The 27,148-nt window shown below is 57.5% G+C and overlaps 1 protein-coding gene across 2 annotated transcripts in view; it reads right to left on the bottom strand.

Annotated features, from left to right (window-relative positions):
• The window catches only part of SORCS2 (sortilin related VPS10 domain containing receptor 2), a 421,402-nt gene extending 394,507 nt beyond the window's left edge, over positions 1-26,895 (bottom strand). Inside the window, exon 1 of one of the 2 annotated variants that reach the window (XM_032855524.1) lies at positions 26,419-26,895. In XM_032855524.1, coding sequence (XP_032711415.1) covers positions 26,419-26,895 — 477 coding nt within the window. The remainder of the gene's footprint in view (positions 1-26,418) is intronic. The other variant, XM_032855534.1, reaches the window with a different exon arrangement.
• Positions 26,896-27,148: the final 253 nt, after the last annotated feature.

Genomic DNA, 27,148 nt, shown 5'->3' with positions numbered 1-27,148 from the left:
AGAGGATGGATGGATGTTGGATAGAGGATGGATGGATGTTGGATAGATGGATGGAGGGAGGGAGAGAGAGAGGGAAGGAGGGATGAGTGGATGGGTAGATAGAGGAATAGTTGAATGAAGCAGGTATCTGCCTCCTTCCTACATGAATGTGATGACACTGCTCTGTCCCCAAGCCCTTACACACTTGACCATGAGAACATCATGTAAATTTAATGCTCGCAGCCTTGACAGAAGCTCTGAGTACATTTCTCACCCTCTGAGTGATAAGCAGCTACCCTCTGTGCCCCAAAGATGAGCCAAGTAAGGTTTGGTTTGGCTTATGGCAGGAGGGGTTCCGGGCAAGCTTTCAGAAAAGGAACTTACACACATCAATGCTGGAAGATGGCGACCCACCTCACTAGGGACTTCCTCTGGGAAGAAAGGCCAATTCTAACACAATGGCAACTCTCTTTCTAGAAAGGGTCTAGAGCCACTTGGACAAGTTCAACCTCCCTGCCACCAAGTCTCAGAACCAAGAGGACGGATGCCTCAAGGTTCTCTTGGTTCTGAGACCTGGTGGCAGGGAGGTTGAACTTCCAGGTTTGGGGGTGGGGGAGTCTCTGTCAGATGTGTCAGGGAAATCATGAAGGATGGGAAGGATTTTGCTGTGTGGGAGTAAGAGGAAGAAAGGCACATTCTGGAGATAGAAAGTAGTGCAAGGAGAAAACAGAGCCGTCCTAGGAGGAGAGGCTCTGAGCAGGACAAAATGCCCCCTTTGCCCAGAAAGCAGAAGCGATATCTTATGGGCAGCCCCGGCATGGGGCCCCGAAGTCAAAAGGGACAAAACAATGGGAGCCACAGGGCCCAAGGGCCTCTGACATGGACAAGGCCATGGCGAGAGCAGAGTGGGCAAGGCCGCACCTCGGAGCCCACTCAGCAGCAGGGGCAGGCAGCCTGGACTTCAGGCACAGGTGGTTCCAGCCCTGACTTGAGCAGCAACATCCACAAAGGACACCAGCTGGCTGATGAGTTTGTGCAAGGGGACACCACAGGGCCCTCGCTTGTTCTGGGGGTGATCCTGGGCCACCACGGTGGGGGGGACCCTGGGGGGCGCACTTAGCCATGCTGCCAAATGACTACCACCACCGTGGAAATGACCCAAAGTCTCAAGCTCTTCCGATGTGTCTCCCCACAGCCCCATGAGAGGAGGGTGAAGGCAAGCCACAGGACCCAGTTACAGGACAAGTTACTCGGCCGAGAGAGCATGGAGGCCCCCACCACGAGGGGGACCCCACGGCACCTGCACCCATCATATCTCCCCCAACTCAGCACCTCAGAATGGGACCCTATTTGGAAGTGGGGCCTTTAAGGTGGTAATTCAGGTAAAGGAGGTCATTGGGGTGGGTTCTGACCCAGCCTGACAGGTGTCCTACAGGAAGCGGGGAGACACAGAGGACCCAGGAGAAGACTCCACTTACACGCCACAGAGGGGGGCCTCAGGGGACCAAGATGCCCACACCTGGATCTCGGACTTCCGGCCTCCGGGACTGAAGCCCCAGGCCACGGCAGCCCCAGTAAACGTGTGAACACCCACTAACAAGCTCCCCTCCCTGACTCCTCCCGGCAGTCTCCAAATGCCCCCCGCCCTGGTCACCCTGCGTGCCCATGGGACCTGGGCCCCAGAGAAAGAGAAAACTAAACCGTACCCCCTCCCCCACACGCCCTGCCCATTGAGCCCATGGGCCCTCCTGGAGCTTGAGCAAATCCCCAGACCAGGAGGGTCTGGAAGATTGGGCGGTGCCATGGGGACAAAAGGGCAGCTCTGGCCCTCCTCTGTGTGGGAATGGAAGCAAGCCTGTTGTCTCCTGCAGAGGCCCCAGGAGACTCAGGAGGGAGGAGAAAGCGGGGCTGTGGTGGGGGGCCGCCCAGCTTCCGTCTCAGGATTGCCCTCCTGAGAGTGTGGGTGTGTGTGCACAGGTAGCAGTTGTGTGTACAAAAGGCAAAGGCACACTCAGTGTAGCCAGCGGCCTCCGGGGCACCTCAGTGAACCAGCCTGCGAGCAAAGAAAGCATGTCATCCAGTTTGGAGCCTCTGGAACCTTGGCCCTGGGAGACCCAGAAGTGAGAAGACGGAGCCAGAAAGAGCCCCACGCTCTGGCACTCCCTGGGGGGTCCTGGAAGTGCCAGCAGGTGTGGCTCTCCCAGGAACCTGAGCAAGGCCTGGCCATGACCTCATGACGGGTGTGACCCCCTCCCCCAATGGGCTGCAGCTGCATCTCAGCCCGGGTGGGACCCCACAGGCAGGAGGTGACCTGTGCCAGCCGGGGACAGATGGCGGTCTGGATTAGCGGGTCTCAGGGGAAGGGCCATGGCCTCTGTGTGGCATCGAGCAGGCTGTCACTGCCTACAGACCCACGGCCCTGTGCACAGCACTCGTTAGGACTAAATCCCCTTCCTTCCCTCCTCCCTCTGACACTCTGATCAGTGGGGACACGTGGGGGCCAAGCAAAGCCAGGCCTAGGGTCAAGAGGACCCTGTTCGAATCCAGATTCTGCCCCCTGGGCTTTGCAACCTCAGCCACGTGGGCTCCCCATGCCTCTCCCATAAGCAGGGGAGCACTGCCCGCCTCCCAGGTTTAGAGCAGAAATGGTCCCGCATGCACCACATGCACTACAGGACACATGCCACCAGCAGTGACCTTACAGTCCCGACCTTCCCGGCACAATGGAGGCCCTGCTGAAGACCCAGAGGATGCCCTGGGGTCCCAGGCCCTCCAAGGCCATGATTCCTCACTATTATGGTTTTAAAATACAGTCTCCGTCATCCCACTAGATGGTCGAGGTTCCCTCCCCGGGAGTCTGGGGAGGCTGCCGACTGGTTTTTGGCACAAACGACGCAGCATGACTTCCAAGGCTGCATCCTGAAAGGCCACCACGCCCCTGCAAGAACCCACACGCTGGAGCCCAGGCCCGCCTCGTGAGCAGTCCCCAAGCACCAAGGCCACCATATGCCCAGAGGGGCTGGAGCAGGCCCAGGGCCAAGGAATGCTGGAGAAGGCCGAGAGCCCACCAGCTCCTGCCCCCCACTGGCTGCCCCACCCCACAGTTCCTGGACCGCAGTGGGGGCCAGTGCGCCCCATCTCTGCCCCCTCCCAAGACTAGACCCAGCACATGCAAAGTCCTGCCCCAACAACTCGCATGCTGGCCAGGCTGTGCTGGTTCAAACCACCAAGAGAGGAGAAGCAGAGAGGGGTTCAAGCTCACAACGCCACCAACACCCGGCCACACCCTGTGGGGGCCCAATACTGCGGTCAGTACTCCTTCCAATTGGACAGACAGCAGCTGGGGCCCGTCCTGAGCCAAGAGCAGCACCAGGTGTGGAGCACACGAGGATGAGGAGGTAGGCCTTGGTCCCACCAGCCAGAGCTCCCTAGTCTGATGGGCTAGCCTTGGACCCCATGTTTGGGGAAAGCCCAACCATGAGGGAAATGCATACATAGCAAAGCACCAGGGTGAGCAGTGAGTATGAGCAACTCTGTCTGAGGGGAGTCGGGAAAGGCTTTATAGAGGAGCCAATGCCCTATTAGGGTTTTAACGAACAAATAGGAGTTTGCCAACATAGTCTGTAATTGGATCATATTTCTTCTCTCTCCTTGCCTCCCTCTCTTTGAATCACTTTAAGGAACACAGACCCCAAACATCACTCCCCATAAGGTGGAGGGAAGACTGGTCTGTTCACCATCATTTAGAGGAAACCTCGAAGCAAAGAGGTCAAGTGTCTTGCCTGAGATAAAGATGTCATTGATGAAGCTCAGGGTCCTAGGGTATGCCCACCAGGCCCCCAACAAGCAGGAGGGACACGATCACAGCCTCAGGACCGTCCTGAAGGGGAAGAAGGGAAGCTTCCCTCCTCAGAGCCCACCCCACTCACCGCGCCCACTCATCACAAATTATTTAAAAGCAATTCCACACTCCTGTTTGGTGACTTAATGGTGCGTTTGCCTTCACGCTCAACAAGGCTTGAGTTGGCAGGTGCAGAGGGGAGAATTCGACATCGTCAGACCTGCCTTCCCAGCCAGGTTCCCAGGGCCACCCCTGGGGCTGAGTGCTGCAAGGAGCAGGGCCTCCTGGCCAGAACCCGGCTTTGTAGGAGCTTCTAGCCTCCCAGCAGGTGGGCCTGGGTCTGCTCCCTGCGGGCCAAGCCTAGGGGCCACCATACCCCTCCCCGACCTGCCCCTTTGGCATCTACACTCTCTTTGCATGTCTCTCTTCATTGGCTAGAATAATTCATAACAAGATCACACAGCAACTGAGTCCCTACTCTGCACTTAGTAGGCCTGAGTCATCCCATTGAACAGATAAGAAAACTGAGGCCTGGGAAGTTACCCGTCTCACATGCTGCTTAAGAACATGGACTCCAGAGCGGGGTGACCGGGTTCCAATACCAGGGGTGGCCGCTCAGCTGCGTGAGCCGGTGCAAGTTACTTGACCCCTCTGTGCTTTGGCTCTCCCATCTGCAAATGGGCGAGAGCTGTACCTGCTTCCAAGGATGTCATGAGGATGAAGAGAGTTCGTTCACGGAAAGTTCTAGCACCAGTCTGCAGCAACAAAGCACTGGATGAGTGCATGTCGGGGGTGGAGGAGAGCCCCCTGCCCTGCCACCTACCTCGGGACCCTCCCATAGATCCAGGCACGTCCCCCCACCCCTCCACCTGCGGACACCCCACCTTCCGGCACCTTCCGGCACCCTCCAGCGGGATTCAAGGCTCCTTGCTCAAAGGCCCTTCTGGGAGGATCAGCGAAACTTTCGCTGTAGCCCGCCTTTCAAGTAGCCACCTGTGGTCAAAGAGTTTGTCCTGCCAGAGGTCACACCTCCAGCCTCACACAGGGAAGCCCAGGCCACTGGCCAGGCCACTACTGCCTCTCTGGGCAGGTACACAGCCATGGGGGCTGGAGCAGGGGTCCCTGTGTTCAAGCCTGCCTCTTCCCAACCGTAAAGTTCACTTGTCCCTGGAAACCGGGGAGCCCCTCAGCAGAAGCCTTGGGTCCCAGAGAACCAGTCCTCCCAGGACACCGGCGTGACCACTGCAGGCCCGGACCTGGCCCCCTAGCAGTGACCCGGCGTTTCCCTGTGACGAGGACACTCGCTGCCTCAGGCGCTGACCAACAGAGGAACCTGAGAAACAAGTCACTCCTGAGTCACTGACTTCCCCGGCCAGCATGCTCAGAACACTCCACAACACCCGGGAAAACCGAAGACTCAGCGGGACACGTCATGAAAGCACTAATGAAGCCGAGATTCCTGGATTTCTCCTCTAATCTTTTAGTCCAGCTTTGGCAACGACATGGGCAGGAATAAGGTAACCGCAGCCGCTGTGAGATCACAGAAAACCACTCAGGGCCGGCCTCGTGTCCCCAAACAATGGCCTCTAACAAGCACAGGGCCACAACGGAACAGCTTCGCCCACGCCCAACTGCGCAGTTCCAAGGCCAGTGGGAGGCCGGGTCGTGCGGGCCACACCCGCATGAGGTTCCCACTCCGTCCAGCCCCTGGGGGGGGCACACAACTCCGCACCCGCAGCTCCCTGGCCTCCCCCAGACGAAGGTGTCTATGTTCTAGCCATCGAGACCTTGCATGTGCTCCCCCACCACACACCATGCCAGAGCAGCCCGTGGGCCAAGCGCGCCTCCTCCAAAAAGCCCGCCCTAGCCCAGCCCAGCCCTTCCCAGGAGGAGACCCAAAGGGCCCCTGTGATGCCCATGCCTGTCACTTCATCACACACGAGGCACACTGCGATTCTAGGATGCATGGTGGATCTTTCTGGAAAACATACCCATGGCTAGTCTGCTGGAGGTTCATGACCTTGGACCTGGTGACTCCCTTCCAGCAAACTGGTCCTAGAAAAGCGTTAGACATGTGGATAGGGTGACAACCAAGGGCGCTGGTTTGGTTCACGGGATCGATACCATCGCTTCTAATAAACCACGAGCATCCTTCCAGGGATGACAGCAGGAAAATGGCTCCGAACGATGACAGGGTTGCCTCCGGCTCTGGGAGGACTTCCGCTGACGCAGAAAAAGGGTCCTGGGGTGACGTAAGGCACACGAAGAATTCTACACTTCCCAGCAGGGCTCTCTGGCTCGCACAGAAGAAATGGGGGCGGGGAGGGAATGGCCCAAAGGACCCAGAGGACACTGCCCTCTGAGGTATGGGCTTATTAGGTAATTCTGGTTTCTTTTTTTTCCTCTTTCTTCATGCAAGGTCGAACGTGTGCATGGGTTACACGAGACAGAACACGTGGTCTTTTGTGTCTGGCTTCTCTCGCTGAGCACCCTGGGCTCAAAGCTCACCCATGTCGTAGAGCGTGTCCACACTCCCTTCCTTCTTGTGACCCAATGGTGGGAACTCTGCTGTGCAGACAAATGTCATTGTTTACCGATTCATTGGCTGGGCGGCGTTTGGGCTTATGTCCCTTGGGGAGATGAAGCACAATGCTGCTATGAACATCCGTGGGCAGGGTCCCTTCTCCGGGTGCTCATCTCCCAGCAGTGAGGTGGCTAGGTCACGTGCCACTGTCCTTCCTTCCATCCGCCACACATGCACAGCCCAATCCCTGCTCAGACCTGCAATGCTTCCTTCTCCCACACCTCCGGAGACTCGCATCTCTCACCTCCCCCACAGCCCCCTTCTCTATCACCTGCATGTCATCACTTGTCTGATGGTCTCCCAAGCCCTGAGCAACATCTGATTTTATTTAGCTGGTTTTTTTTTTAGGTTCAGTGTCCCTCTCTTCTGCTAAAATATCATCTCCACGAAGACAAGTATCTGTGTGGCATGGCTGTTACCAAATCACCACCACCTAGCACAGGGCTGGACCCCCAGGATACTTAATACATCTGTACTTAATTTAATGTGACTCGGTTAATTCCCCAAGTCTCAGTGAAATGCCTCCTCTTCCAGAAAGCCCACCCTGATCCCACTGTTCTGCTCCACCGGCCTTGCTTGGCACTTACCTATCCATCTGCTTGCTGGACTGGGGGGGCTTCTGGAAGCCAGAGCTTATGTGTCTCTCTCTGCGTCCCACAGGCACACATGGGCCTGGTACAGAGCAGAGGCCCAGGGAGTTTTGCCTCTGACCAGCCCCGGAGGGTGACACTGCTTCACGTTCTCAGAGTCCACACACACACTCACAGCATCAGGGGAGTCTCACCTGTCCTGAATGCAATTCGCACTCCTGCACACCCTGAGATGAAGGGCCCTGGGGGTACACAGGGGAGGTCACCATGTCTGGGAGAGGCCTCTCCCATGGAGGTACGGATCCCACTTCCGGAGAGCTCATTCAAGATGCGGACGCCAGGCCCACCCTGTTAACTCCGGCCCAGGACATCTGAGGGGAGTTCCAGCCTCGGTCTTTGTACCAAGCTCCCCCTGAAGAGTTGGAGACACACCGAAGTTTCTGAGTAACTCTTCAAGGACCTCAGTTCAAGGACTCAAGGGAAAAACAAAAAAGGCGCTTCACGTTCTGCCCAAGAGGGCCTGGGGACATCTGGTCGACCACAGGCCTGCTGCCAGTTCTGTAGCGTGAAAGAGAAAGTCAGCATGATCAGACGTGTAACAGGGCACACCCCCTCGGGCGGACGCACTTGTCCACATAAGTAATTGTGATTTATTGAACAACATTCTGCTTATTAGAGCCTTCTCTCTCTCTCTCTCTCTCCCACTGACAAATCACTGGGGCATTACTCTGTTTCGAAAAATCATTCCTTAAAAAAAAAAAAAAAAACTGTGTGGGTGCCGCTTAATTAATCATTTACTTTCTAGAGCAACTTGGAAACATAAAAGAAATTAAATGTGCAGTGTGCTAAAACGGTTTGTCGGAAATTTCACGCCAACCCACCCCCGAAATCACTTCCCACTGCACAGTATCCAAACGTGAACTTGAGAAGGAGCCGGAAAACAGGGGGGCGTGCAGGCACCCGGGAGGCCACTCTCTGGGCGCAGAAACACGTGTCTGCACAAGGACGCTCCAGATTGGGCAGAGGGGGCTTCCGCCAGCCCCTCTCCCCCTGAGGACAGCAGCCTGCCCCTTTGCTGGAAATGATCCCTCTGGTCTCTTCCTGGGAAGGCTGGGCTTGAGAAGGGTTTTTTGGAGGACACATCTTTGCTCTATAATGGTGTGCAGCCAGCTTGTTCAAAGTCTCAGTGGCTGGAACGAGGATGCAGAGTAGATATTTCCAGAAAATCGACTGGAAGGGACACGAGAGTTTCAGCCTGCCTGGGACATGCCCCCCGTGAGCACCAGGAGGCCCTGGGGTGATGTTTTACAGATACGAATGGGGGGTGGGGCAGACACATCCATATCAGAAAAGAGTCATGACATTTTTATCAGGATTAATATTCACGACATTAAAGGCCTGCCTTCTCGACTTTTCTCTTTGAGTCCCCTCTGGCTTCAGAGATTTGGAAACACACACAGGGGACAGCATCAGCCTTCAGTTAAACACAGAAAAGGCATCCAATCATTTTTCAATGCCCCGATCTCATATTTCCATCCCAGGCACCCAGCAGACACAGAGAAAAGGATATGCATTGTGTTGAACAAGGGGACAGCATTTGAAAAGTCTTCCGATCTCTTGAGAGAGGAATTATTTCAGCGGGCTAAAGCCGATATCTATAATTAATATCCATGAAAAATTGAACCCAAGGAGAAGAAAAAAAAAAAAAAGAACTTTTTCAGGCTAAAAATCCTCGTGTGATTTCTAGGTAATTAACAGTTTGGCCTCCACCTGAAACTAATTTCCTTTCTGGCTACCGAGGCCATTCTTTGAGGGATGGAAGAGAAGAAAGCTATTAGAATCCATTTACGGAGCGCGGCGAGGAGGTGAGGACGGGCGGAGAGGGAGGCAAGCAGGCCAAGTGCCATTAGGAGCCCGGGATCTCCTTGCACGGATTTCCTTTGCGTTTCATCTGACTTTCTGCTTCAGCCAAGTCCACCGGCTCACAAACCTCCAAAGATGGCCATCTGCTTCTGGAGGGGTCCTCCTGACTCCCGGCTGGTCCAGGGGCTGGCCCGAGCCCGCCACTCACGCACGTGTGTATGGGGAAGTCAGGCCCTGGAGAGGTACCCTGGTCTGCTGGCCATCCCTTAGCTAGCAGGGGATCCTGTTCACCCCGACCCCAGCGTAGCAGTCCCCTCCGCAAACCCCTCAACCATCAGCATCTGAAAACATTGAAAACCCACCCGGCCCCCCTCCCGTGAGCCCTGCCTAGGTCCTCTGGCTCCTGTAGGCAGGAACCACCCACCCAAAGAACCTTCCTCATGGCTTCTTTCCCTGAGCCTGACTTAACTGCTGGGTATTTTTCCTTCTCGTTCGTTTATGCGCTGTTGTCACAGACACCCACGCACAATTAAAGAAGAAGTCACTTGCGAGCAGAAGCCAAGGGCCACGGACAATTCTGGCGTGGGCGCACAGACCGCAGCCGTCCACACCACCCTGGGGAGCCGCCTTCCATTTGCACCTGCTCGAGAAGTGTTTGCTGATTTGCTGTCGTTTAAAGTTGGCCAAATTTTGCCTCCAAATTGATTTAAAACCTTTGTCTTCAGGAAAAGCGTGCAGACTCAGCCTCGTGGGATACCCATGTAGTTCTACAGACAGGAGGATGGGTGAAGAGGCCCAGCATCAGGCAAACTGCTTAAATGTGCTTGAAAAATAGCTCTCCTCTCATTTATCTGCAACTCGAGTGTGGACGCTTCTGTTCGCCATCCATCCCACAAAGGGTCACTGAGACCCACTCTATCTGAGGGCCACGGCCTGAGCAAGGCTGCAGGGTCCTTGAGGTCCTGAGGCAGGGCACAGTGTCCTGGGAAGGTGATGGAGGGCAGGCTATCATGTTCTCCAGTGCTGGCCATGGTGGGGCCAAAGCAGGGGAGGCCTGTGGTTAGGAGGCCAGGCTAGGTAAAGATGGCCCATTTGCAAAACCCAGAGACAGATGGGGAAGGGAGACCCAAGAACAGTTGGTCAGAGCACCATGTGAGGGCCGGGGGCGCCGGTGGGAGAGGAAGGCAGCGGCAGCTTATACCAGCCCCAAAAGGTGCCCTTGAACCCAGAAGGGACCTTGCATGGGACTAGGCAGGTGGTTTTGAGAATCTGGAGATGGGAGGTTACCCTGGATGTTCAGGATGGGCCCTGTGGGATCACGGGTCCTTACAAGAAGAAGGCAGAGGGAGATGTGACTCAGAAGGCCATGCGATGGAAAGCAGAGCTCAGCGGGGGGAGGAAAGGCAGCCCGGGGCCAAGGACAGTCAGAGTCATGGAGGTGTGACCACACAGCAGAGGCTGGGGAGGGGCAAGGAAGGGACCACTCGCCAAGGAACGCGGGCACCTCCTGAAAATGACAAACACGAGGGATCAGATCATCTCTTGGAGCCTCCAGAAGGAACCTGCCCTGCTGACTCCTTGACCGTAGCCCAGTGACGCTGACCTTGGCCTTCCAAACCCCAGAACCCCAAGAGAATATATCTATGTTCTCAGCCACCAAGGGTGTGGGAGTTTGTTCCAGAAGCCCCAAGAGCCTACACAGAGAGACGTGGCCTTGAGCAGAGGGCCCAGCCATAGATTCTGGCCCCCTGCCTCCCACCCACCACTGGTCACCAAATGGACCTGTCCAGGGCTGGGCAGCCTCCGCTGTGTGGTGCTGCTCCACATTCACGAAGATCGCCCCCCTCACCCGCCTTCCAGCGTTTGCCATCAAAGGGAGGCAAAGCTGCCCCCCACACACACAACCTGGCCCTACCCCCACTCTCTGAGTCGAACAGACTCACAGCCCAGAAACCCAACCAGCAAAGACAGGCATCCCCACATCCATCAGACGACCTGCCCCGCCTGGGGCGGCATCTTCTCACTGCAACCCCGGCGCACTGCTGACCTCAGCCACTCTCAGCAGAGACCAGACATCCTGGAATGTGCTGTCTCAGCAAGGGGTGAGCCTCCCGTCACTGGAGGGATCCCAAGCCCCTGGAAATGCTGAGACCCCGTGAGTCTGTCCTGGATCTCCTCCCAGCAGCCATCCTGCACATAGTAGGTGGCCACGTGAGTGAGTGAGTGAGTGAATGAACGAATGGGCGGGTGAGTGAATCCACATGACAGCCTCCCCAGCCGACAGCTGTCCTCTTGGCAGAGGCGCCGCACGCAGGGCTGGCTTCCTTCTCGGAAGAGCCGAGGAGACATCTGTGACTCACCTTCTCCTGCGGCTCCTGTCAGACACCAACAAAGACTTGCAGCCAAGTCCCTCACAGAGGGCATCCACTCCCCGAGGGAATGTCACAGCTCGGGGATAGGATGGTCTTGGGGCCGGGACACCCACGCTGTTAGGGGACCCCTCCCTGGGCTGCCTTCAGCCCCCGTCTCCACCCAATGGGGCCACCTCCCACCCTGCTCCGGCCCTCCTAGGGCCTGTTCCCCGGGGCTCGAGGGCCACCCCCCCTGCACCTCACCCTGCCACCTGTGGCTGCAAAGCTCTGCCAACCAGCCTTGCCCTAGGGAACCCACAGGACACAGCGGCCAAGAAGCAGCCCAGCCATACCGGGGGCAGGCGCAGGGAGGTCCTCTTTCACTCGCGAGCTCTGTGGAGGCTGACACAGCCCCAAGCAGAGCCAAGTGGCCCTGGACGACCTGGTTTGGGGCTTCCACAGACAGTAAACCACCAAAAGCAAGGTGATGGAGGCCATCTTGGCCTCGTCCATGCAAACAGAGGTAGAGATGACACTCTGGGAGGCGGGGGCTTTGGGAGAGGGGAAGGGACACCATGCGACAGTGCCAGATGCCCTCCCAAGGTGGCAGCATGACCCTCTGCCCACAAAGCCAGTGGAGACTGAGGGTGCAGCCCGGCCCCCTTCCAACTCCCCACGTGCCCCCTGTAGGGTGTCCCCCAGAAACGCTCCTGCTTAGCCTCAGTGTACGCAGCTCGAGGGTTGGGCACGGGGTCTGGGCTTGGCGCTCAGAGCATGTCATCCCACCCAGCAGCACCACCCAGCAGGGATGATGGGTGCAGGTCAGGCGTGTGAGCTCTGGAATCCTGCTGGGAACCACCGGGGGCCTAGCCTCAGCTTCTCACAGACCCCCGACCCGAGTGGGCCATCGGAAGGAGGCAAACACACAGGGAAGCAGAGCCCAGATACAGAGACGGAGACAGAGGGCCTGGGGCCAACCACAGGGCCCCTTGAGCCAGCCATGCCTGAAGTCACTACCCTTGGGCTTCCAGTATCTGTGACCTGTGATTCTACTTTTCACTTAAGCGCCTTGGTTTCAGGTTTCTATGACTTGTCATCAAGAACCCTGCTTAACGCACTTCCTTCCTCGCACAGCACTGCAGGAGCTATGGGTAAGCACGGACATAGGAACAGGCACCCCAAACTCACCTCCCCTTCAGCCTGGGCAGGAAGGTCTGACCAGTCAGCTGGAACACAGTCAGGTGAAACCCCATGGTGCTGACAGTGCAGCCCAGTTGGGGTAGGAAGAGAAGCCAGGAGGGCCAAGGGAGAGGAGGCAAAGACCCGAAAGTTGTCACCCCCCAGCATCCCCTGCACTCTGCCCCCTTCTTTGCCCTCTGCCTCCAAGTGGAGGTACGGGGAGACAGGCCCTCCAGGCAGGGGAGCCCTGGAGACTCAGGCCATGGAAGGGGACTTCCCCACGTAGAAGCTTGGGAACATTCTTGACGGAATTATGCAGAAACAGACACCCTTCATTATCTCCTTGCACCCCTCAGAAAAAAATGCCATTCCGCTTTCTTCCAGGTGGAACGGGAATAAAAGGGATTAAGGATTAGCCAACAGCGTCTCAGGCATTCACCCACGCCCCTCTGCCACTGCTTCCTCCTCAATTGCCCCGAGGGTGGGACACGTAGGCACTCGGCAGAATTTCAAGAGGATGCCCATAGACACACACCTTTAAGAAGGCACCAGAACAGGAGCGCCTGGGTGGCTCAGTGGGTTAAAGCCTCTGCCTTCGGCTCAGGTCATGATCTCAGGGTCCTGCATTGGGCTCTCTGCTCAGCAGGGAGCCTGTCCCCGCTCCCACCCCGCCTGCCTCTCTGCCTACCTGTAATCTCTGTCAAATAAATAAATATAACCTAAAAAAAAAAAAAGAAGAAGAAGGCGCCAGAACAAAAAGTCGGAAAGTGGCAGGCCCGGCAGCCACTCCTGGCTCTGCCCGAGGACCCTTCCTTCTAGGCTCTTTCCATGAGTCTGTGCCCTGCTATTCCCACCACCTAGATGCCCTCCCTCCCTCCTCTTCCTTTCCCAAACACCAACTCTGGGAAACGTTCCAAAATTTCTCCAAGTGGGGAGGCTCAGGGGACAATTTTCCCCCTGGCAGGAGGACAGTGACCCAGAATGTACTGACTGAAGAGAGAACTACAGACACAAGAAATTTCTCACACAGGTGAGTCTGGCGCCCAGACTCAGCCCTGCCATAAACCTTCCTGGTGTCCACCGAGCAGCAGGAGCTCCTGGAAGAGTTCTGTGGGCACCTGTCCCGTGGGCTAGCAGACCACCCCCCACCCCACATCCCCCAAACGCCTTTCTCACGGTAGGTCCAGGAATGACCGATGCGGTCAGCAGGCAGCAGGTCCCCGGGCCCCATTCCTGGGCACTGGGCTTGATGACCAGTGTTTACGTGAATTGTCTCAACTTGGGCCCAAGATATTATGACGAGGTGGGCACCGTGTACCCTCATCATGGGGTGGGGGGGCTTGCCTGGGAGAGGACAGGCAGCATGAGCAGCCCAGCCACCATCCCCCACACTCCTTCCAGGTCCAGAGCAGGACAGAGCCCCACACAGCATTGCTGCAACCCCGACAGACTTCAGGGAAATGCCACCCCCTCCATCAAGACACCCTCCCTGACCACTGACTCACACAGGCCCTTGTTTCCCCCACTCCAGTTAGAGACCCCACACACACCTGTGTGCTCCTTCATGGCAGCCTCCCACCCACTCCTGCCCTATGTCCCCAGTTCGTCGTCCGTCCCCTCACAGGGCAGGGATGGCGCCTCATTTGGCCATGTCGGTCCTTCCACCCGCAGCAGGTGGGGCCCGGAACTCTCCATGCTTGCGGTCGGATGAGCAAATCAACCATTCAAACCCACTCTCTCCAAGGCCCTGTGAGGGAAGTGCGATTTCAGGCCAAGCCAAGCCCCATGAGTGTCAACAAAACTGTGGGTCGTTGACAAGTGGGGGGTCACTCTGGCATTCTGCCTGCCTCCCATCACACTGAGAACAAGATCTGCTGATGTCAGCCTCGGGGGGGAGCTTCGGATTCCAGCAAACCCGACTGGAAATGGCCCCAAACTCGTGGATTGGCGCCCACACACCAGCCAGGGGTGGGGCTCAGCCGCCACTCTTGGGGGCTGCTGAGCCTGGGGCTTAAGCACCTCCAGCTGGCCTCACTGCTGACCCCACTCTCACTCTCTGGCAGGCTCCCTTCCGGAGAGGGGGGCCTCTGGCCCAACACCACTGCACCCCAAAGAACCCCCTCCCCCCACCCAGGATGGGCCAGCCAACCCCAGAGGTATGCAGGAAGGCATGAGGAGCCTCGGAGAAGGAAGGCAGTGAGGGCAGGGTGAGGAATGACCAGGAATGACCACATTCCTGAAGGATGGGGCAGTGTGGCAGGGGCGAGGACGGCCAGCCTGAGCAGCAGGGATGAGGAGGGGCACCCTGGGCAGAAGCCAATGGCCCAGCACCCAGGCCAGCCCTTTACATAGGCCTTAGGTCCACAAGGTCACGGACGATCTCATTACTGTCCTTAAGGATGAGAAAGACAAAACCGCGTGAGGTTAGCAGCTGGCCAGGGCCACTCGTAGCCAGAAGGCAGCAGAGCAGAGGGGACAGCCCCGTGGAGGGCCATGGGTGTGAAGAGGGCCTGAGTGTGGTCAGGGACAGGTAGGAGCCGGTGGGCGTGCGTGCAGGAGCCCATGGAGCAGGTGAGGGTCATGCTGTGTTGGGGGAAAGATGTGGAGGCAGACGGGGCCACCCTCCACGCTGCCCATTCCCAGCCAGGACAGGTGGGCTCACACGGCCGGTCAGCCTCTCAGAGCCCTCTCAGTGCTCCCAAGACCCCAGACCTGGGCATGGTCGCAAGCTCCTCTATAGGACTACAGAGAGGCCACCAATGAGCCGAGTGACAAGGGGATTCATCCCCACAAAAATTCTGGGGACCCTGAAGGAGACATAGCAGAGGTCAAGCCCAGCCCCACGGTCTTGCTGGCCCCAGACGGAGTTGCAGGCTCTCGTCCTTAAAGCCGCCATCCCGAGCGCAGCTCTGGGGCCACGGGCAACTCAGGGACTAACACAGGAGGTCTCATGAGCCGTAGGCATGAACAGGTGGGGCTCCTGCCCTGGCTCCGGGGCTGCGGAGGCAGCTGAGCCCAGAGACCAGTGGGCAGTCTCTGATGGCCGGCTCAGAAGGGCGTCCATTGCTGACCTGCCGAGAACGAAGCCCGGCCCGCAGGGAGGGGGCCCAGGAAATGTGTCCCCAGGAGAGAGAGGAGGAGCGCAGGGCAGAAGACGGGCCCCGCCTCCAGCCCGGTGCTGCCAAGGCCCTTCCCGGACGACAATTCCCTGAGCTTCTCAGTGGACAACATGCACTGAGAGGCCATTTGGAAGCACTCTGGAAGACAGGACTCCCTGCTCCCTGGAGAACTGAGGGTGATTTTGTTCTTTCCCCAACATGACACATGGATGGCCCCCTCTCCTCCATACACCCGAGGAGTGAGGCGGCCACAGGCTGGGCGGACAGATGGGGACAAGGCCACCTCGGAGTCCAGGGCTCATCCTTCTTGCTTTTTCTGTGTCAGAGAGGGCGCTGCTGACTGTCCAGGGCTGGCCTGGTGGAGGGGGGGCAGACAGGAAGCAGAGGGATCTTAAGGAAAGCGGCCCCAACGCTCCCTCCAGCCCCGAGGGCCGCAGGTTTTGGATTTCCCTGTGCCGGCCCAGACCTCTGCTCACCTGGGACAGAATGAAAAGAAACTCTGACTTGCTCTTAAGAAGAGAGCATTCCAGGCAATCATTCACTTCAAGAAACTTGTGAAAAGCCAGCCATCAACGAGAAATTCTCTGTACAAGCGGATTCTCGGAGCCCCCGTGTTTCATGAGTGTTTCATGAATACCGCTGGGCCTAGTACAGCCATTGTTGAGCCAACCGTTCCAGGAAACATACCTACATTGGACCCCCTGGCTCAGACGGGCACCCTTGCCATCTGCTCAGTGGGTTCCAGCTTCGCCCTCTGACCCCAGCTTCTGCACACACCAGCAATCTCCTCCTGTGCCCCAGGGCAGGCGCAGGTCCCAGCAGTCACTGTGGGGACCAGGACACAGGACACCAGCTGGTGTATGCTCCCCTGGGCTCTGTGTGCAGCATGTCAGTGGTGGGAGAGGGGGAACAGTAAGGGGGTGCTGCCAGCACCCCAGCCCCCAAAGACGACACCTGAAGGGGACACACAACATAGCAGAGTGACATTGAATGAGGCCACTCCTCAGGGGAGCTGGCCCAAGGGACTGTTCAGTGCGGGGCTGCTGGCAGCCAGATGGACGGGCCGCAGGTACCAGAGAAGGATACTCAGGCCACCAGGAGCTGGTGCTCCCACCACTCCAGCGTTGATGCTCCCACCACTCCAGAGCCGGTGCTCCCGCCGCTCCAGAGCCATGTTCTGGCCAGCTTTGCTGGAGGCAGTACCCTAGCCCACGCAATCTTGGTCCAGAAGCTGAGCGTAGCCATCTCCCAGACATTTTGTCTTACATCCATGAAATGAGGCTGGAACTGGGGGTGTGATTTAAAGCCCCTAATTCCAGAGCAGGTGCCTTCTCACCAGAGTGCCCTGGCTCCTGACCAAAGGGCAAAAGCAGGAGACCTGGTGGCACCAGGGCCTGACCACACAGCCACTGCCATGAGTCAGAAGCTTCTGGACAGCTCTCCTCGGCCTCGTCTCAGACAGGAAAGAGACCTCTCCATGTCTCCGGGAAGCCAACATGACCTGTCTGCTCGGGGGTGAGGAGTAGTTAGTGCTTTAAAGAGTAGGCAGCTGAACAGGGGGCCTCAGCCCTGTCACTCCCCAAAGGGGAGTGGGCTGGGCCTCTGGGCTCTGGCACCCTATAGGACTGACAGCCCCTCCTCTCCTACTCAAAGGCTTACTGAGCATCTACTAGGTGCCAGGCACTGGGGGAGAGCAGAGAACAAGCAGACAAAAGCCCAGAGGCTCTGGAGCCTAGGAGGCCAAGAATGGGCTGGAGCCTGGGGGACACAGTACACAGGGAGCAGGGAAGAGGAATCATTCCCACAGGGTATGTCTCTCCCCTCTCTTTCCACGGGCCATGGCCCACCTCGCGTCACTGTTACTCCTACACACATACGAGCCTCTGCCTTCTGCTGGCTCCTTTACTATGTTGGTAAAGAAATTCAATTCAGTATTTCACTAACTACATTGCCACAGAACTAATTTCCTTTGAATGCTGTAGATTTTCTTTTATGCTCATTATTAAAACAACATCCTGACAAAGTTCCATGGGCTGCTCCAGACTCGGAGTAGGGCTGTCCATGGCACTGAGAGAGCTAAGAACCCCCTGAATCAGGTCGCCGGAGCCAGGAAGCCCCTCAGTGGGCATCGGGGGGCAGCCCACGGCGCCTGACAGCAAGCGAGGCACACAGCAGCCCCCTCAAAACACAGAGGCAGAGCTGCTGCAGGAATCAACCCCCAGAAGCCCCATCCTACGGCCCAAGGATAAATCAGAAAATGAACTTGGATGGGGTTAAGCAGGATTGATAGGAATAAATTGAGAAAAACATGAGATTTTTTTATTGAGTGCTTTATTTTTACGGAGGGAAAATTGAATTATTTCACAGGCCAATGAGGCAGTCAATAGGGAAAAGCTCCTAAATGCAGGGAGGAAGTGGAACAAGCTTGAACTTGAAATGCACACCACCAGCCTTCAGGACCGCATCGCCCCGGCCAGCTTCCTCCTCCCCCTCGGCGGGGCAGCGGACCAGCCAGCCTCCTTCTGACTTTGCAACACAGACAGAGCTGGTTTTCCCGGGCTCTGAGCAACAGCCCCTCCCTTGGGTCGTGCTGGCAGAATCCAGGATTATTGGAAGAACGCAGAAACAAAAGCCGCTCCCACGCACAGTCTCACCGCCGGGCCCTCTCTAGACGCGGGACCGCCTCTAACATGGTCAACAGTTCTCTTCCAGAAACGCGGGCGGTGGGCTTCTTGGGGGATTGCAGTCATGCAACTAACGGGCAGGCCGGCAAAACTCAAGGCAGACACAAGAGCAATTTCTGCTCCAGTTAAGTCCTCGAGCTCGACCACAAAACCAACCCGTGATTCCCACATGACTCAGCAGGCCCGTTTCTGGGTACGCACCCAGAAGAAGTGGACGCAAGGACTCGATCAGGTATCTGTACGCCCAGGATCACAGCGGCGTGATTCACAACAGCTGGAAGGTAGGAACAGCCCCCCAGTGCCCCTGGATGGACAGACAGACAGACAGACGGATGAAGATGTGGTCCATCCAGACAACAGACTATTATTCAGCCTTAAGAAAGGATGGACATTCTGACACCTGCTACCGCCTGGATAAACCTGGAGGATATTATGCTCCCAAAATAAGCCAGTCACAAAAAGACAACGTATGTATGCATGTTTCCACTTACGTGAGGTCCGCCAGATGAATCAAGTTCATAGAGACAGAAAGCAGAACAGCGGGCGGGCACCAGGGGCTGGGGGCAGGGAACACAGGGGGCTAGTGTTTCATGGGGACAGAGTTTCCATTTGAGAAAAACGAGTGAGCTCTGAAGGCGAAGGGCGCTGGTGGCTTAAAGTCCCTGAACCAGACACCTACCACTGGTAATGATGGTAACTTTTATGATACTTCCATTTAGAATTACAAAATAATAATCAAGAAAAAAGAAAATATATCCCTTGCACTAAAACTAAAAAAAAAAAAACAACAACACTCAGGCTTAAGAGGAAAAGAAATTAGATGTCAACTCGGACCCTTACTAGCTGTGTGGCTTTGGGCAAGCCCCCCTCAGCCCTGTGTGGCCGTGAACCTGACTTCTCTTGTCTGGAAAGTGGGTATGATAATCATGTCAACTTTGCAGGGCTAGCGGAGGGAAGGCAGGTGAGGCGCCCGGCATAGCAATGAGCCCATCAGTGGGGCCCGGGATTATTAACTTCATTATTACTCATCAGGAGCCCTATGTAAATGACAAGCAATTGTTTTTATACTTTGATTCGAACCGAATTTATCTCCGAGCATCGGGAAATGGCGCCGTGCAAGGGATGTGTGCCCTGTTGAAGTCAAGACGAGCTCTGCGCTGCAAGGAAATTACCTGCCTTTGCAAAAAAAATTACCGAGGAAGGAGAACGGTGTTATTTTAAGATCTTCAAGGTGGTCTGAGAAGAAACTAATTAAAAGATTGTAACATTCTGTGCAAACACAGTCACTGACTGCTACAGAAATGCAGAACGGAGAGGAACTTTTCTATCTCCAAAGAGCATCCGAGGTTTCCTTTTTCCTTCAGTCCTCCTGCGAGAGCCCACACGTTCGAGGATCCCTATTAATTTTTGAAGACGACAAATGGAACAGAGTCGGGATGAAGAGGATGAGCATGAGACACGTTGTGTGAAGGGTCCCCGAGCCACAGGACTCAAGTTAAAAAGATGTCGCTGCTGCCCTCGGTGGGTGTGTGCCCACCACCTGCTCCCCGGGAGGCTGAAAATAAGCCTGTTTCCCACAGAAGCCGGAGCAGGTCAGGGTGCGCAAGCACCTGCCGGGTACCAGCAAGCACAGGGCCCCCACCGTCCACCACCCGCAGACCTGCTGACCTGGGGCCCGGAGGGTCGTGGCTCTAGGAAGACTTGGGGTGCAAGCGAGCAGATCATTCTTAGAGGGACCCCCATCCTGGGCACGTTTCACATTTATATGGCATTTCCTCTATGTGCAGAAGCCCAGCTCCGGCCCAGTGCGAGGCTTTCACGGGATTGCTGCAGCAAAATAGCAGGCTATGAACAGATCAGGTGCTTGCCTTCGAGCCTCTAAACACTGCAGATAGAGGCCTGGGGGTCCCCGGTTTCCCTGCTCCCGGGGCTTCCAAACCTGGGGACAGTGACCGGGAACAGCGGCGGTGGCCTGGCATCTTGGCTCGTCGGCACCCCTGCTCCACGAAGCACTCACATACTCCAGGCTTTAGGAGGGGTTAGGATGAAACAGGCCATTTGTAAGATTCTATAAATAACTCTGTCTTTAGAGGCAAAAGGATAGATACCTCAAACACAAGGCAAGGCCAAGTTCCCCCTCAGGGTCTCTCTCAACTGAGAAAGGCACAGGGGCTCGGCCTCCTCCCAGAGTATTTTCCAACCGCTCCAACCCCATACCCCTGCTCCGGGGCCTGAGCCTGCCTCTGACAGATAATAATAAAATCAGAATTAAACACAAAGGCAACCCTCCAGAAGGCCCTTGCGTTGGGCCACGCTCCGCTCCGAAGGGGCCGGCAGAAGGATGGAGTTAATTTATGACCTCTTTAAAACACTCTCAGGAACTCTCATGCAACTACAGATTAAATAGCCACTTTATTAAAGTAAAAGTAGATTTGTGCAACGTGTTCAGGAACTTTATTAATGGGGCCGTCTCTCTGCCTTCAAGCCTGGCTTCTTGACTGACGGATGTCCTTTCCCTGTCCTAGTGCTTGGGGCTTTGCAGGGCCCCCGTGCCTCACCTTGGGCCTTCACGCTCTGCCTCCCAATCTGCTCCTTGCCCCAGGTGGCCACTGGTCACCATCAACGTGCCACACAGCCACAGCTCAGCCTCCCGTGGGCCAGACGTCTCCCTCCAGTTCAGTCCCCAACCCCGGACTGCCGGGAGGCCCGCACGGCGGTGGGCTAGAATTCCAAAATAACGCACGGAGCATTCAGCAGGCTTGAACGTGAGACCCTGTGCCCTGGAGCTACCCAGCTCGCCTCTAAGAAACCGCGGCATCAGACATAGGCCACAAGTCAGCTCTGTCACTAGATTTGGACCTGTTCATTCGAGAACCTACAAGTGCTTGAGGAGAAGGCCTTTATGGTGTCGTGTGCTGGAGGCCGGCCAGTAACCGTGAAGCCAGCAGGGCCCTGGGAAAGGGAGAGGCCTGCAGAGCGAGGGGCTGCCACCGCCTGTCCATCCTCACCTGGAAAGCTCTCTCACACCCCCTTCCCTCCCTCCGCCCCTCCAGGGTCTGACCCACGTCTCAGTCTCCCAGCAGCTTCGCCTCCAAGCCTCTGTCCAAAAGCCTCCCCTCCAGCCCCCGTTGCTAAACACCAGCCCCCTCCCACTCCGGTGCTCGCGGAAGCTCAGATGGGATCCAACGTAGCTTCCTGCATGCTCACTGTAGGCCAGGCCCATGTCGGAGCACAAGGACCACCTCCTTCAGGTGCCAAGCAGGCCCAAAGCGAGGCTTCCCAGCCAGGCTCCAAGATGGCAAGACCCAGCTGAGTCAGTTTGCCCAAGATCTCTGAGCCAGGAAGGATGAGGCCGGGGAACCCCAGGCCAGCAGACGCTGAGGCTCATGTGTCGGTCACCACCACCGTCTCTGTGACAAATCCCACCAGCTCCCTGTGATACACAGGAAAGCACATGGTCACCTGAGAGGTCCCCCTCCATGGTGTGGAGGGGACCCTGTGGCAGGAACTGGGATCACTCCACAGCTTCGACCTCCCCGGGCACCATCCCCAGTAGCCTGCTGGTTTGCTCAGGGGTCCAGTGCCTTGCCCAGAGCCCGGCAACGATGGCAGGGAGCCTAAGCCCTATTTCTGCTTGACCCCCTGAGGTCGGAGGTCCACAGGAAGAATAAAGCACATATAAAGGAATCAACTCTTTGGGGACATCGAAAGGGGATTTTCAAGTCATTTCTTGCACAACCTAGCTATTCCAATTAGCCCACAATCATTTTGGCCTTTCTAAATAAAAGCTTTTAACCTTCAAACCAAATAAAACAAAACAAAGCCACCACTTCATCCCGCCCCCATGGGCTCTCCAGCCTCACGTTACGTTCCCTGAGGAGCTGACTTCAACCTGTTTTTCCCAAACTTCTTCCCTCTGATCCATCTCTATGCATAATGCATCCACGGTCTTTACACAACAGGTAGAAGACACCTTTAAATTTCCATGTCTCAGAGCTTGTCCATGCTGTACCTCCCCATTGAGTGATCCTCTCCATCTCCCATACACCTCCCCTAGTCGTTCCTTAGGCCCACTCTGATACCACCTCCTCCAGGCAGCCTCCCCTGATTTCCCCACCAGAGAAGATGGCACTTGCCCCTCGTACCCTACCTTTGATGTCCCTCCCTTCTCTCCTGCCGGACCACCCTGAGATCCACCACATTACCACTCCATGAACAAAAGGGTAAGAGAGACCCCTTCCCCGCCACTGTGGGCTGTTCCACAACGTCATACGTGGAAGTCAACCCCCTCTGACTGGGACTGTACTTCGGAGGGTCTTTTAAAAGGTTCAAATTAAGTGAACACGAGGCCAGTCAGGTGGGCCTGATCCAATCTGACGGGGGTCCTCAGAAGAAGAGGAGATCGAGACACAGACACGCACAGAGGATGACCATGTGAGGGAACCAACCTCCGACTCCCAGCCTCCAGACCCAGGAGGAAACATGCTTCTGTCATTGAAGCCACCCGGTCTGGGCTGCCTGAGTGTGCCCGAGCACACTAATGGACCTGCCCTCCTGGAACGTGACTTCTGGCAAGTTGTCATGACCCAATTCACACCCTCCATCTGGAGCTCTGGCTCCCTGGGTCTAAAAGAGACACAAATAACTGGATCCTAGAGACCCCAGAGCAGAGAATGTGGATCACCAGCTCAGAATTACCTCTGTACACAGCTCCCATGTCCCATGGACATCCCAAGCCCTGTGGGCACAGCATGGTGCAAATGTGCAAAATGGGGGAGGGGGTGAGGATGGGGACGGTGGGGGACAGGGAGAGGTGCTCATCTACTAACGGCGGGGACAACACTGAACCAACCAGGTTGAGTCGCAGCAAGCTCACATTCAAGTGCCGCGAAGGCACCAAAGCTAGTTCAAGTGCCACACCCTGCCATAGCTAAACAGTTCATAGAAGTGGCAGCTCTAGAGAAGCGAAACCTGGAGCCTCGGGGCAAAGCCCCTCCTGGATCCCTCAAAGGCAACGCCCAGTGGTCCCAATGAAACGTTTATTTAGCTCATTTAACCGTTTGTTTCTACAGCTCCATAGACGGAAAGACAGTGTTTGAACTTCCAGGCAAGCCGGCTTCCCTATCTCCATGGGAGCAGGAAGAAATCAGGCCGTGGGAAGGAAAAGGCACACAGGTTCCCAGTGATCAGCGACAAGGGCTTGTCTCTTGCAATCCTGTGACTCCTAGCAGACGCTCGAAAACACTATCTCAGAAAGTCTATCCCTCTCAGCAAACGTTTTTTTTTTTAATTTTTGAAAACACCTGCTGTGGTAAAGCAAACACTTCCTCTGCCGCTGGGGGCCACATCTGCAAAGAACAGTTTCCGGGGTCTCCCCACCCAGACACACGGAGCGAAACAAAATTTGTGAAAGGCTCCGCTCTGCAAATCGGCCTCAAGTTTGTTTCTTCCCTGTTGTAGCCAATCGTGCCTTCAAGTGCAGGCAAAACCAAGTGCAGAATGCCTCGGCTAATATCTCAGGCACCGTGGCTGCCCGCTGAGAACAGAGGGAGCAAAGCACATTTCTAAGACCTTCTTCGGGTGCCCAGAAAACAATGCCACCTGTGCACTGAACAAGTAACAATTAGAAACACATTTTCATGTAAGCACTTGGTTCGGCTTTCCCTTTCCATATGCGCCTTCCCCAGGCAAGATGAAATTCTTAATGTACCACATGATCCCCGGGCCAGAAGGTGACCTGCTTTTCCAAAGAGAATGCAGTTGGCCTCAACATCCCATTCCAGAGGATGGGTGAGCGGGAGAAAGGAAGCAGAAGTGAGAAGGTGCTGGAGCCAAATGCCTGGGTCAACATTTCCATGTAGCTTGCCTTCTCTTTGCTGCTCCAACACCACTCCCTGATGGGAATAAGGTACTTCTGGCTTCTGCCTCTTAAGTGTGTGCTAATTGCCAGGCTGGGCCTGGCTTTTTACATGCTATCCCTGCCCTCCCCTTTGCGGGGGGCCAGAGGAGAGATCCAGCCTTTAACACACCTCTCCTGTTCTGGACCTCTTGTCCCTCCCCCACCTAAGAGAAGCCAGATCCCCTCCCCTCCCAGGCCTCCTTCTCTAGCAGCCAGGATACAAGCTGCCTAGTTACAAAGCAGTCACTGCACCTGAGCCTGAGTCCCCAGGGAGCAAAATCAGGGAAGCTCCTCTGATGCTCCCCACCCCCACCCCCACCCCCACCCCAGAACTCCAGCCCCATGGGCCCAACCCCTCCTCACTCCCTCCCAAGGAAGGTGCGCATCCCTCTGGCTCTGTACTCATGCTGGGGTGGGTGCTGGGAGCCGGTGAGTCCTGAAGGTGCCGGTCCCACCCCTGACCACCTCCCTCTCCCTTTTGCCACCCCCACCTCCCCGCCCGACCCAGGAAGGGAAAATGACCAAGGAATTGGGTCAGCAGCTGATTCATACCCCTCAGCCAGTGGGGTGGGGGGCTTAGTTGAGACAGTGGGGCTCTAGGGGATGACCTTAAATGCTCATGTGTTCCCGGAAATGTTGGGTTCCTAGTTACCTTAAGTCAGAGCTTACAGCACAGAGGACGGGGGCGGGGGGGGGGGTGTCCACCAGGATGGGGAGTGATCAAGAGCTGGGGTCTCCCCTGGCTCTCACCATGCAGACAGGGACCATCTCCTAGGGCTCTTCAAGGGAGGGGGAAGCCTGCTATCTTCGGACAGGCACCATTCCCCCAATCCCCACTCCACCTGGCTCCCTGAGCGCCCCCTGTTGGCCTCCTGGGCATAAACTCAACAGCCCCCCACCCAACGCTTCTAGTCTGACTGGAGGTGGCAGATATGACCCGGTGAGGGACGGGCAGGGCCCTGGGCTCTGGACCAATCAGGTGCAGCCAGTGCTGCCCCCTGGATGCGCTGCCCCAGGATTCGGCTGGAGAAGCCATAGGGTGGTCCAACATGTTCAACCCCCACCCCTCCCTTCTCTGGCAGAATCCGCCCCGCCCCCACCCGCATCAGCCCAGCAGGGCCAGACAGAGAAAGGTAAAAGCGCCTGGAGCCCATGTTACACCCCTTTCCTGGGCAAGGAAGCTCACAGATGCCCATCCCTCCACTCCCAAAGCATGCAGGGGTGCTGGCCCCATGCTGCCTCCTCGGAACTTTGTCCAAGAAAAGAACTGCGGGGTTGGGGTTCAGCCTCTGGGGAGACCTAAGTCAACACCGATGGCAGGGAGTAAGCGGAGAGTCCCATCTCTACTCCCCACACAACAGCCCCCTCCACCCCCGTAACAGCTGCCACCTCCCTGCTCTCTTCCCAAACTGGGGATAACCCACCAGGGCAGCTGGGAGACTACCCATGCCTGACCATTGGTCATCTGTCCTGGGGAAAAAGGAGGCTGAGGCAGCTCCCCAAGGAAGAATATGAGGGCCAACCTCCAAGAACCACAAAAAAAAAAAAAAAAAAAAAAAAAAGGAACGGACCGGTATCCAGAGGGATAGGAACCACAGCGCAGCGCTGGAGGAAGGAGGCACCCAGGACCCTAATAGATGTGGCCAGGGTGGGGGAGCTCAACTTCCAGAGTATCGGGGAAGGTGGAGGGAGGGCGGGGAGTTTGCGGTCGCCGGTCGCGAGCGCGGCGTGGCGCACAACTCCGTGGGTACGCAGTCCCTGCGCTTCCAGGTGCAGCCCCGGGTCGCACTGGGGGAATCCGGACAGGGGGTCCCAGAATCCCACGCCGAGCGGACCGCGGAATTCCTGGAGCTCGTGGCGAGCTCCAGGGTAGACCACTAGCCGGGTCCCGGGCAGACTTGGGTGAAGAGGTTCCCGAAGCCAAAATCCCAGAACACAACGCAGAGCGGACCGGGTGGAGTCTGAGAGCGGTCCGGGCGCAACACCGAGTTGGGGCGGTCCTAAAGGACCGGGAGGGACCCTAGGTGACCTAAGGACCAGGGTTCCGAAGCCTCAGGAGACCCCCCCCACCCCATAACCTGGGATCGGGAGGCCACTGGGGGCGCCTCCGAGGTGGCTCGGGGTCCCAGAACCCTGTGAGGTAGGGTCTTCACATATTTGGGGACCTCTCCCCCAAGAAACCCGTGGCCAGAGTCCAGTAGGGGCGCCGCCGAGGTGACTCGCGTCCCCAAGTCGCCGAGAACGCCCGGGGTGACCGCGGGGCGGTCCGGAAGTGGGGCCTCGAGGGGTCCGGGGCAGGGGCCGCGGGGGGCGCGCGGAGGTCACTTACGCTGCTGTTCTCGCCCGTCCAGTGCACCATCGCCTGGTTGTGCGTTGCGTCCCCCTTGAGCACGAACGACGTGCTGATGAGCGAGACCTGCGCCCGCGAAGCCGCTCCGGCCCCGGGAGCCGCCCGCGCCCAGCGCCCCTGGCCCGAGGCGGGGGCGCCGTCCTCGCCGGGACCTGGAGCGGGACCGAGCCCCGGGGCGCCGGGCTCCGCGCCGCGCGCCTGGCGGTCCTCGCCGCCGCCAGGCAGCGCGCGCCCCGCGGGCGGGCTCTCCGGTACCCGGGTCAGCAGCGCGCGGGGACCCAGGCGCCCGGGCTCGAGGGAGCGCCCCGCCGCCCCGCAGGCGGCCAGCAGCAGCAGCAGCAGTAGGAACGGCCGCGAGCGCGGCGAGCGCGGCGGCGGCGGCGGCGCCCCCGGACTCGGGGCTCGAGCGGCGGGGCCGGGGCCCTTCGGGGCGCGCGGGGGCCCCCGGGGCGCCATGGTCGCCGAGGGGCGGCGGCGGGGCGGGCGCGGGCGACGGAGACCGCGGCCGGGCGAACGGGAGGGCGCTGGGGAGCGCGAGCGAGAGCGCAGAGAAAGGAGCCGGCGAGGGGAGGGAGCGGGCGGGAGGAGGGGACTCGCCGCTCCGCCGCCGCCCGCGCAGCCGAGGGCGCACCGCCACCTGCCGGCCGGCCTCGCGCCCGCCGAGCGAGCACCCACCCGCTCAGGGCCTGAACCCAGGTCCCGGGGAGCG

This window comes from Lontra canadensis, unplaced genomic scaffold (assembly GCF_010015895.1).
Source record: "Lontra canadensis isolate GAN:19392208 unplaced genomic scaffold, GSC_riverotter_1.0 scaffold1, whole genome shotgun sequence".
NCBI classification, from domain to species: Eukaryota; Metazoa; Chordata; class Mammalia; order Carnivora; family Mustelidae; genus Lontra; species Lontra canadensis.
The sequence above is the reverse complement of the archived record's forward strand: the minus strand, read 5'-3'. Positions and strand labels throughout refer to the sequence as shown.